The following is a 13,137-nucleotide window of genomic DNA, read 5'->3' on the forward strand; positions in this document are numbered from 1 at the left end:
CAAAACTTAATTAAGCCAAGACTATAACTCTTGTGTCTACCATACACCTATTAGAGGCGACTTGAAAAGCAAGATACGTTAACCTTACTAGTAGGTTATATCAATAAGGTAGTCATCAGAAACACTTATGAATTTACAATGGACTGTGGAAAATTTAGATTATCTTCATCTTGCAAGAAATGATGAGGTTTACAAAATAGAGAATAATGAGCCAAAATCTACAGGAAAATGGACACTCCCCCCCCCCCCAAAAAAGAAGAATAGAGTAAAATAGGGCAAACAAATAAAAATAGAGAATAATAGGGTGCTAAAATATAAAGAATAGAGTAAAATTGGGCAAACAAATAAAAATAGAGAATAATGGGGTGCTATAATATAGAGAATAGAAAATAATATGGGCAAAAAAATACATACAGGAGAAAAATGACCTAAGATTTACAAAGATGCTTTATAAGAGATCACGATGACTCCAACATCATTTTAAGGAGAACATTAATTTTATAACATTAGACTATAGAAGTCTGTACTTATACTGTGCTTATAGGTTAAAAGTAACATGGTGATCCAGCCATTTTTAAATGGGGGGTTCCAACCCAGGATAAAGGGGGGGGGGGGGGGGTTCCAACCATATATCCCCATTCAAAAGCATTGATCGTCAAAAAAAATAAAGGTTTCAATCCCCAGAACTCCCACCCCTGGATCCGCCACTGAAGGAGGTACACAAAGTGCCTCCTGGTTTATGTTAAGGATTTAATTGAAGTTTCATTAAAATCCAGCAAGTCTATACTTTAGGAAGAGTTTTGGTTCCAAAGCAAAGAAGGATGAAAGAACAGACACATCAGTCATGACACACTGTGACTTCAGTGGGCTGATGTATGTCTAATGAATTAAACAACACATTCTGAAATAATTTTCTTTACCTACTACTGTGGATTCATCAACTCATTATTATTCGTGGGGTACCATTTTTCGTGGAATTCGTGGATAAGTGTTTACCACAAATGAAAATGTTCAACAAAGTACACATTTCTATTGGCTTGTATGCTGACTGGCAAAACACATGCAATCAAATATAAAAAAAATATACAAATTTCCTCAATCCACGAAACTTAGTTCCCAAGAAAATACAAATCCATAGTAATATGAAGCAGAATCCTTGAACTTGTATATTTTTCAAGTCTTTTATAATAAATAAAAACAGTAAAATCTAAATTAAAGGATTAACAAATTTTATTAGAAAAACCTGTGATGTTATGGTATTACACAATGAATGGATTTTGACAGTCTTTATAAGCTACCTTGATTCATAACAAAATTATCTATAAATATCTACCAGCAAATGAATTATTTACAAATGAAAAAATTAAATCTTTCATTTTTTATAGAAGGCATCATTTAACTTTATGAATGGCTTATATTTGAGGAAAACAATACCAATACACTGTTCAAGTATAAATAGCCGTTACATAAGAACTATCGGCCGATATTTTTTGTTTTTGTCTGATCGACATTCCTGTCAGCAATGATGAAACATATAAGTTTACAAGTATTGTAACAAACTGAAATATATATTTGGACTGGGTTGCATAAATGTATGTTTATAAAGTAAAATGTCATTTAAATTTTTTAAATGTTCATTAAATTTAATTATTCAATTGACACTTAAAAAATGTAGACAACTTTTAATGTTAATTGACATTTGTGAAATGCAGTCCATATTTTCAATAATATAAATAACATAGCACATCAAATAGTTGTGAAGGAATGAGCCTGTGAAACACGAGAAACATCAGTCACTGCATAAGTACTTCATAAATATAAATAAAAAAAATCATGAAACATTTAATACTAATTACAATCAATATTTCGTAATTTATTTATTTAAAAAAAATATTGTTTTCTAGAGGTAGCACTAAAATGCAAAAGAGACCTTTCCGTGCTAGCTTATGATCAAGCCCAGCAAGTACTTTCAAAACATTGCTGCATCATTTTCCCCAAACAAAGTAGTTTTATAAACATACAAAATTTAACATGAAAATAAAGTTTTCTCAAGGAAGTACTTACTAATCAAGCTTTAGAAACCATAATAAAATGGTCAAGATAGTATAGAAAACAGCACTTTTCGTACTTAGGTTACATAGACATGCACCAATTTATATAAACTCATCATAATGTCAACAAAACATATCACCTATTGGAAAATGGAAATTGTACTTTTTTATCTGCCATGCTTTCTTATAATATGTCGATTTTAATTTAATTTTTATGGTTAGATTAAGGTTTTTGTCTAATTGTCATCATTTCTTATCACATCTTTGCTTTTAAGCTCATTTACTTCTGATCACTAAGATATGATGGCATGGGAAAATTAACCAACCAGGTGTCATATCATCATTCAAATTATTCTAGCCTCCAACCTGCGAACTTCTGCCCACAAAACAATGTTAAAAACTTATCTACTTATGGCCAAATTCAAAGACAGAAAAAAATATAATCTTCAATCATAGCTTTACAAAAACATCAAAATTCTCTTCATCCACTCATTCTTTTTAATAACTTTGCAAATACAAAGCCATCTTTGCTTCATCTTACGTTTGTATGTGACCTATGTCAGTGAGCAGTTTATTTTTTTTTTTTTTATCTTTACAATTTGTCTTGATCATTAAAATCTATAAAGATTATCATGACATTGTTATAATATATTTCTTGTATCATAATATTAATTCTGTTTTCTTAAATATGATAAATTACATAAATGAGTATTATACATGTGTCCCACTTCCAAATTACTTTAAATAAACACTTCTTACAAATGTATAAATCAGGGCCATCTACCAAAAAAAAAACACATCACACATCTAATTCTATTTTTACTCTTTCACTGCACTAACTCGCCAAAACATTGCAGCCCGGAGGCTTTTTTATGATATCAATATGCCAAAAAAAATCAATTATCTCGCTGCATTGAAGACCTGTTGGTGACCTTCTGCTGTTGTCTGTTCTATGGTCGGGTTGTTGTCTCTTTGACACATTCCCCATTTCCATTCTCAATTTTATAGAAGTTTGTGTTTTGCTGAAAAAAGTATGTTGACCTACAGATCTTTTACATGACTTGTCTACAAGGGGGGTTCCAACCCGGACCCCCCCCCCCCCCGTATTTTTTTGACAATCAATGCTTTTGAATGGGGACATATGGTTGGAACCCCCTTTTAAAATTGGCTTGATCCATCATCCACCTCTGCTCTCTCATTGACAAATACTCAAAATCTACTTATATTTAATTATACATTGAATTTTGTGACATAATTTCCATTTTGTAGGCACAAAAAAGTGATCTATAGGCCGTAGCTGAAACCAAAGATAATATGTTAAGGGGAGATAACTTTAGTTCCTAAGTCCTGAATGCTGGCCACTTGAATTTTGCATACCTGCCCTGGCTCAACCAACGTTGTTCATAAATTGAATTAAGCTCAACTGAGGAAAACAATATGTAAATTTGTCAAGTTGGTAACTGAAATTTATTTTTAGCTATTGACAGTCTTTTAAATTTGTTAGTTTAATTTTTATACACAAATGAAAATATACTCACTTCCTACTAGTAAATAATGATTGGACAGATGAGTAAAAAAATTAACAAGAACATAATCATATCACATAGAAAACAAGAATGTGTCCATAGTACACAGATGCCCCACTCGCACTATAATTTTCTACGTTCAGTGGACCGTGAAATTGGGGTCAAAACTCTAATTTGACATTAAAATAAGAAAGATCATATCATGGGGAACATGTGTACTAAGTTTCAAGTTGATTGGAATTCAACTTCAGCAAAAACTATCTTGACCAAAAACTTTAACCTGACTTGACCAAAAACTTCAACCTGAAGCAGGACAGACTCTTTGATTTTAAAATCCATGCCAACTATCAAATATCACTTAAATACAATTATCTTAACTTTCTAAAGCTCTGCCCAACTTAAATAATTTCATAGTTTATAGTTATTGTCAAATAAGAGAAAATATCAGGATGTGTCCATTGCTGAAAAAAAAACATTTTAATTTATCATGCAAATGGCAGTGCTTCAAAATTTTACACAACTTTCAAAAAATGTTCTACACACAGCTTTTTTCAAAACTTTTTATTGCAGTATCTAATCATAAAATTGACAAAAAATGATATAGATAAAATTGATCATGTGACATCTTTAATGTCATTTATAAACAATTTTTTATTTTATTAATACCCAGGCATATTTAACCTCAATTCATCATCAGTATAATACAGTACACCCAAGGTAATTAAGTTATGTATCACTCGTGTTGGTGTTTGTGCTTTTTTTCAGTAAGAAGAAAGATCTTATGTGTACCAAAAACACCAGTAAACATAGCATACACCAGTCAACATGTTTCTTGATCACAACTGTGCATTAGTACATTTACAGTGTTGACTAGTATAAAAAACAATCAAATAAAAAAATGTAACAAAATCATTAGTATTGTAAATTTTGATGAGTTTTCATTTCATAGACATATCCCTGAAGTTATTGTGTCAGATAAGTAGGTCACAGTGGCTGACTTTTCTGTGGAGTTGCCACTGTAACTGTTATATCTTCTCCTTCCAAGACAGGATTTTCTATTCCTTTTGTTTCATCAGTTACCACCATGTCTGCAAATATATGATACCAAAGTTGAAATGTGGGAAATAAAAAATGATTAATTAATTGTTGGTTGCTTAATGTCCAGCGGCAAATATTTCATGCAAAATGTATGAAATACCGTTGCTGCTATTTTGAAGAAACATTTTTATCAATATAAGAGGTGGTCAGTCTTTATATTAGCATGGGTAGTTGGCAGTACTCTCTAAACAATCTATAATCTAGCATCAGTGAATTGTAACGTTACATTTTGAAGTAAAATCAAATTTCAACCTACCTGTATTTCCATCTGATTAATAAAGTGGATAGAAAACCAATACTTTTAGCCATTTCATTAGTAAGTAGGAAATATTTACAAAACCACTATATTATATAAACATTTATATACAATTTAAGCAAGAAAAGTAACAAGTTCAGGACAAAATCTACATGAAATTGTTAGTCTACGCATCATTTACCTATAGTTGTAAAGATATATTAACTACATGGTCCTGTCTAAAAAGTTACTAAAAAGCTAAAAGACAAAAATAATATGATAATAAAATGAGGAAAACGAACCCCACCAAAAAACCAGGGGTGATCTCAGGTGCTACCGAATGGTATGCAAATCCCTCTCCACATGTATCAACTTTTGTTTTGCTCATGTAAGTAAAAGTGTAGTGATGTAACATTCCAGGAAAAGAGGACAGGATTCTGAATACAACAATGTGAAACAGATATTTAATAACAGTCAACCAACTCTTGATGGTGTCAGTAAAATGACTGAAGGAATAGTTTTGGAAGTTATAATAGACAATAGCGTAATTTACTGACTGTCCTACCTGTTGCAATAAAGAATTTCATACATTATATTAAAATTTAATGAAAATGGTAAAATATGATTTATGATCTATCAGGGACAAAATCTACATAAAATCACATGTTTTTTGGCAGAAAATGTTGTCTATGAAAGTGTGCAGAAAACAATGTTTGTTTTATATCTTCTACGACAACTTTTGTCCAAAGCAACCACAGGGTATTCAGGGATTCTAATTTTGTATACTTTGTCCTGAAGAGGCAAATCTAATTGGCGAAACATGTCGACCAATAAAAGTTGCAGTTTATTTAAGTGTTGTTGTCAATTGAGCGGCCATATGAAAAGAGTAAACACAATACAATAAAATGTGAACAAAATGGTTCTAATGATAAAATAAAATAATATGGTTAAATGAAATCCATGCAGTTCTAAAAAGTTAATGAAGAAAAAATTGTTAATTGTTAGTACTATATTCAAACAAAACAAGCATAAAGAAATAATGTATTCATGTCCCAGACTATTAATAGCATATTTCAACACAGGCTTAAGAGACAAGGAGTTTGTTCAAATGTCAATTTTAAAATAAAATAATGTCCATTCTGTTGTTTCTTTCCGCTTCATTTTAATTTATTATCTCCTAAAACAAAATAATATGTGGAATATCCAGTGTCTTTGAGTGAATTCTGGTATCAAAATGATCTAAAATAACTTGCCATGAGTTTGAAGAAAATGTATTAGCAGTAATATTCTACATATTAATTAATTTTATGTTTATAATTTCTGTATTACCATGATTACCAGATGTATTGGGAAATATAACTTAGGAAACTTATCTCATTTAAATATTTTCATCTGCATCAATAAAATTGTTATAACTTTTAGTTCATCAACAAATTAAGTTATTTCTAATGTAACAAATTGGTCAAGGGGAGATAACTGTTATTGACTTTGAACAATTATTGTGTATTGCTTGATTTTCTTAAAATTAAATATTGTTTCTTTTTATCACTTCAAACTGAATTGTCTTTTGTGTTTAAACAGAGACATTGAATTAAAAAATATCAAATTTGTCAGAAATTTAATAAAATTACATAGAAACATCCAAAGGACATAATGTTACTATGATAGTCTGGAACACAAACAATAAAGTTAAAAAGAAAATGAATATCCTGTTTTCCCAAAGCAGTTTTATGATTCATTCCATTGAGCTTCACCCCAGCAACATTTTCTGCAGAAAACATCAATTACTTCACATACACGAAATATTTGAAAATAAAATTCCATATTTTTTTCTTCAAAAATCTTAATATGGTTGTAACATTTTCTGCATAAAATTTGTTGAGTTAAATAGCAAAAACATCTACAATATTTAATGATTTTCTCCCCAAACATACCTGATATATTTGAAAATCATATTCATTAATTTTTTTTCTTCAAAATTCCAGATAAGGATGTAAGTAAAAAGGAATTCTGATTCCCACTCAATATATTTTTCCTTGCAAAATCATTCCAAAATTTTTCATACATACACAATGTCAACCCCCCCCCCCCCCCCCCCCCCCTAAAAGGTAACATCCATGCCCCTATTCAGTTGGACTTTATGTTGATTTCTATTTCTTATTTTTTCGCAAAAACAATTATTGCTAGATAGCTTGAATTAAAATGAAAAAAGCTATGACAAGCCCATGCAGCACTAAAAAGTAAACAGAAAATGATTAGTTGTTAGTGAAATGAACATACAACACACTTTACGCATACGGTAGTAGTCCATCATCGTCATCATCTAATAGCTGGTTAACATCGTCAAAATCTGCATCATCCCCTGAATCTACGTTGATCTCGCTATATCCTTTAAAGTTTTAAAAATGTAAATCAATTTACAAAATGTACCTATGATAATGCAAGATCATATCATTAAAATTTAAAAAATGTAAAAATATACAAAAATGCACTTCTTTTTTATAATGCAAAATTATGTAAAATTATTCATCCTCCTGTTGCTATTGGTTACAATATTTCTCCACGCAAAGTAGTCAAATTTTAGACTTTCAACATGCAAAATTTAACATGACGACTAAAAAATTCCATTTCAGACTTTAATCTTACGCTAAGTTATCCATGATTCCCCAACCTTAGATCTTACTGCTCTGCACACCATGCACTTTTTTTTTTAATAAATTCCATACCATTTTTTATCAATTTAAGTTCTTACAAAAATATGTATTTAATAAAGCTAACCTTTAGTAATTTTCTCTGCTTCTTTTCTGTCCTTTTCTATAAATAAAGCTGTAGCTAAGAAGAATCCTCCTCCTACTACACATATAAAGGGCGTCATATACAGAGCACTCTGTAAGGTAGCAAACTGTACACTTGGTGTCTTGGGTGGGTCTTTGTACTTCTTAGCTAAAGCATCACTTATCTGAAATATCATTCAAACATACTTTTGACACTTTTGAAAATTCTTATCTTATTCTTATTAGTAAGTCATCATAATAAATAATGCAATAAGATAGTGTTTATTGGATATGGATGCTCTTTGTCAACTAAACTGGTCATTTCAAGTAATAAGGGTCAATATAGAAAGATAAATTTTGGTTACGTTTGACATGTAATATAATTATTAATGTAATTTAGGTAAATATTATTATTTCTCTTAGAAAAATAATTCCACTTGCAAGCTGAAGAAATATATCATTCTTCTCTTGACAATATTTATTAATATACTTCAATGCAAAAAAAAACTATAGTATTCATAAAAGCTATTCCATTTAAACATACATGGTAACCAGGCAAAGGCATTTTCAATGGAGTTACCACGTGCACCTATTTTATTTATGTTTTCACTGTACTTGACACCCACCCATAATAAGATTCCATGGGTCCCATGTATGTATTTATGAAATAGTCCTAACAATATGTCCCACTGTATCAGTAATATGCTTTTGCTAAAGTTTGCCAAGGAGATTTGCTGCAAATTTATAATAATGTTCTGGTCCGTTTAACAACTAAATATGGTATTGATTCCTTTAACAAGGCTTATTACTATTTAATAAAACCTCTAAACATTTTCTCAAAATCAAATGGACCATATACTCACAAGGCCTATAAGGTAAGGACTACCAGCATCACCTAAAGCATGGGACATTAAAATCTGTACTGCTTCGGCTGCTGAACGTCTTGTAGGTATGACACAATACTGAAACACAAAATTGACATGAAGAATAATGTAAATATATTCTATCTTTTATATATACAGTGACAATCTACAAACTTTCCATCCCTTGTACATTTTGAGACTGTTGTCTGTTATCTTTTCAATTTGGCTTGCAGACAATTCCTTTAACTACATCATTTAATATGATTTCTTCATCTCCACCCCATCCTGACCCCTGCCAAGTGGCATGGTCTGATAATTAAGATTTCAAATAAAAATTTAATCTTTCAGCGGCAATTACTCATAAAAGGAGTTATTTAGTGAAATTATTCATCCTCCTGTTGCTATTAGTTACAATATTTCTCCAAGCAAAGTAGTCACATTTAAGATTTTCAACATTCAAGATTTAACATGATGACTAAAAATTCCATCTCAGAATTGAATCTTAACCTAAATTATCTAGGATTCCCAAACCTAAGATTTTTACAACTTTGCAATGGTGACTTATTTGTAGATCTAATTGGGTCTTTGTTTTTTTATAATTTCCCTTTTATGCCAGGTGAGCTAAAAGGTGTAATACCACCAAATCATAGTACGTCACATCCGGTTGCATACGAAAATAGGTCGAAGAAAATATTCCCTTGAATTTGACAGTTGTAGGTAATTGATTCTACATTTCATTGCAGTAAAACATTTCTGTGTCATAAACATATGTCTTTGGTATTTCAAAGCACCATTATTTTTTTATTTGGGGTTTCTATAGAATATTTTGGAAACTTGAGGTTACATGGTTACTAAAGCTTGTACACAGGTTAAAAAAGGGGGAAATTTGATTGGTTAACTTCCAGTGATGGTTATTTTCTTATATGCAATGAAATGTAATGTGAATTTTTTTCTATAGTACTGGACAGGATAAAACTTTACTCATGCCAAGTATTTCTTTATTTAAAACAAAGATAAATTCTGCACAATTTTTTGAAAAGTGCAAATTTAACAAAGACTAATAGGGGAAAATCAATGGTGGTATTACACCTAATATGGGAAGCTGTACATGCACCTTTGACCCAAGGCTTCCAAAACGGTCATATATTCCGGACATTTGTATAATGTCCGATAAAAGTCCGGCTGGGAAAAGCACGAAACGGTCATCTACTTTTTAGATTTCAAGGCTTTCTTAAGAGACGGTCATTTTAACATAATTCACGATCTTTTTGACCCAACCTTTTGCCTTTAACAGCCACACATTTCCGGTCATAAAAGTGACATGATCATTAAGTACTATCAAAACAACCCCTTCTTTAATACCTTCTCATTTTAATCAAGGCTAATTAGTCGTCAAACAGCTGAAATTTACCTGTTCAGGTGACAGGTAAACTATTTTGTACCGGACATTGATCGGTCTATTCAAAGTTATTTTACTACATTTCACCGGTTTGCATCTAATTAATTTAGTCAAAAAGATTTAAATTATCAGAAATACATTTACAAATAAAATTTGATGAATAAATTAAAGAGGTGAAAATGAAAAATCGTCATAACCACGTTTTTTGAACCAGAGACATGTCTCTGTTTGAACTAGTACATGTGTGCGCATTTGCATGTGTGCAGGTGTGAAATTTAATTATGCATCCTAATTTCTTCAAAAATTTTTAAAATTGTCATTGATACCTTAATCTCACGTTTATTTCGAATATTTTCTTGAAGAAATAATGTAGAATTAACCCGAATAATTCAGTCCCTCCCCGTGATCGACTCTCCCACTCGCGAGGGCCTGAATTCTTTATACAATAAAAACGCGTCACGAATCCATGATTTTGATTGGTGCTCTCTGTGAGAGAGAGCCAATCAGCTAATAGCTCAATGTTATCGAGATAGGTAAATCCCGAGCTAATTCCGAATGATTATTTGACGATTTTTTATTGACAAGGCCTTCGGGCATTAATGTAGCCATCGTAGAGCAGTGGAATATAACGACTGAATTATTCGGGTTAACGTAGAATGAGCTACTTACACTCATTCATGCTTTGCAAACGTACACGGAATTTACGTATCCGTCTCTGGTCCATGTTTTACCATTGTCAAGATAACATTCGGTTTCAGATTTAAAAACAAAAGTAAAGTTTTTGACAACGTTATTTTGCACAAATTAAGAGTCTAAGGCAGATATAAGTACGCTGATGTTTCACACTTCGGATGATGCACTGCCAATTTAACAGTTTACGTCAGAACTTCGAATTTGAATCAAAGAAAGTTTAATATCGTTTTTTTAAAATATCAATCATTGGGATGGCCAACTCGGCAACTGATTACCATAATTGCCTTTTATTTATTTAGTCTTAAGGGATTAAAATCGGGATAATATATAAAATGTCCGGCTGGCTAAAAATAATTTTGGAAGCCCTGCTTTGACCTTGTAAGTACTCTCATGTGTTAAAATTTCTTGCTATTTAAGTGAAATATTACAAATAATGAAATATTCTGAGTGGATTGAGTCTCCAAAACACATTTTATGGGAAAATTTCCTTGAAATAGGACTTTACCATGAATATTAGTTGACAGAACAAGCCATACTTAGAGTTTTGGGGAGCTTTTTCTCCTTATTTCTTATATTCTGCTATACTAGAAAAATTTTCCAAAGAAATACTTTAATAAATATATAGTTTTAAGTAAATGAAATCATTTTTAAAGCAGTAACAACAAATTATTCACCAAAAGAGAAGCTTTTTATGTCCCTCTCTGGAATGTGGCATAAATTTAAGTTTTACGTAAGGACTTATTGAAATCTCCTTGGAGACAATACTTTTATACGGATAGTTCATTCAGCTTGAATACTTCAATTAATCATTTATTATAACATTTCTATCATAAATGAGTGAAAGTTACCCCAAAATTTTTATTTATTGGCCTAAAAAGTAGAAATTTGGATGAAATGAGAGGTATAAATGGACCAAAAGAGACCTTATAGGGAAGACAAAGAGGTCCATTAGTAGTATTTATCATCCTAAAGTCATCTTGTGTATCATATTCAACTGTTTGTAGGCAGATGAGATAAATATTTGATCATTTATTGGTCCACACTATATTCTATCATGATGCGGCTTGGTTTGGATTTTTCGAAGAAATTTTGCTTGAATCGCTGTAGATGTCGTCTTACATTATACTAGATTTTTCTCAAACTATTGAACTGATTATGACAAAACTTGACAGGAATGCTTGAAATAACCAGTATTACAAAGGAAAAAAGTCACATTCAGTTTATTTAACAAAAAAGCCTTCTTTAGGTGTAATACCACCAAATCATAGTACGTCACATCCGGTTGCATACGAAAAAAGGTCGAAAAAAAATATTCCCTTGAATTTGACAGTTGTAGGTAATTGATCCTACATTTCATTGCAATAATGTATTTCTGTGTCATAAACATATATCTTGGGTATTTCAAAGCACCATTATTTTTTTATTTGGGGTTTCTATAGAATATTTTGGAAACTAGAGGTTACATGGTTACTAAAGCTTGTACACAGGTTAAAAAAGGGGGGAAATTTGATTGGTTAACTTCCAGTGATGGTTATTTTCTTATATGCAATGAAATGTTATGTGAAATTTTTTCTATAGTACTGGACACGATAAAACTTTACTCATGCCAAGTATTTCTTTATTTAAAACAAAGATAAATTCTGCACAATTTTTTGAAAAGTGCAAATTTAACAAGGACTAATAGGGGAAAATAAATGGTGGTATTACACCTAAAAATGAAGATGGATGGAAGTATGTAGAGGCAAAAGTAAATCTATGTTCCAGGCACGTTCCTGTGACGGTCGTAAATTCTATGAACTGCTTTCCATTATAATACTAACCAATAACATATCTGCTACTATTGACCAGTTTAAACATAAACATACTTCTCCCAGGAATATAAGTATCTAAAATACAGAAAAAAAGAGCAAGTAAATGACAAAATTTCCCTCACAATCACCTATTTTTTATACAAAAAGGGTTGAACACAACAGAGAGCATACTATAGTTTATATTATGAGTGTAATATATTTATATCATAAGGGTGCACTTGATTGAATAATATGAAGTAAAATATGTCATCAGACAGACAGTATTTTTCCATACCAGCAACGGACAAAAACATAAATGAGGGGCGGAAGAAGGGGGTGTCATCCCGAACTCCCTAAAAAATAAAGTATTCTTTCCCAGATCTTAAGAATATATCATTAATTCCAGAGTTGATAGGTAGAAATCCCAAATTACCACGAAAATAAAAGCCCAATCCCCAATTCCTGCAAAAATAAAGGCTCAGTCTTGAAAAGGGTCCTTCCGCCCCTCATAAATGTTCCTACAATGTCCAATATTATTACTTTACAGTCAAAGACCTTTAAACAACTGCTATCTGCTCAAATGAAGAACAAAAATATAAAATAAAAGCACTGCCTTTGATATACTGACAATTTCCAATTATTTTTTTTAGATTTTTTTGGTCTCATGCATTTTAATAGCTTATTGCAATATACATGCTTAATGATTGT

General features: G+C 31.1%; 1 protein-coding gene across 4 annotated transcripts in view; it reads right to left on the bottom strand.

The window, feature by feature from the left end:
* Positions 1-1,212: 1,212 nt before the first annotated feature.
* The window catches only part of LOC127703822 (protein spinster homolog 1-like), a 39,597-nt gene continuing 27,672 nt past the window's right edge, over positions 1,213-13,137 (bottom strand). The window contains exons 8-12 of one of the 4 annotated variants that reach the window (XM_052207897.1): positions 12,460-12,525; positions 8,548-8,646; positions 7,689-7,869; positions 7,209-7,299; positions 1,213-4,665 (exon numbers count right to left, since the gene is read on the bottom strand). In XM_052207897.1, the coding sequence (XP_052063857.1) occupies positions 4,650-4,665; positions 7,209-7,299; positions 7,689-7,869; positions 8,548-8,646; positions 12,460-12,525 (453 nt within the window). In that variant the 3' untranslated portion in view covers positions 1,213-4,649. Of the gene's footprint in view, positions 4,666-7,190; positions 7,300-7,688; positions 7,870-8,547; positions 8,647-12,459; positions 12,526-13,137 lie in introns of all 4 variants that reach the window. The other 3 variants (XM_052207899.1, XM_052207900.1, XM_052207898.1) reach the window with 3 other exon arrangements.

Source organism: Mytilus californianus, unplaced genomic scaffold (assembly GCF_021869535.1).
Source record: "Mytilus californianus isolate M0D057914Y unplaced genomic scaffold, xbMytCali1.0.p SCAF_51, whole genome shotgun sequence".
Lineage (NCBI taxonomy): Eukaryota > Metazoa > Mollusca > Bivalvia > Mytilida > Mytilidae > Mytilus > Mytilus californianus.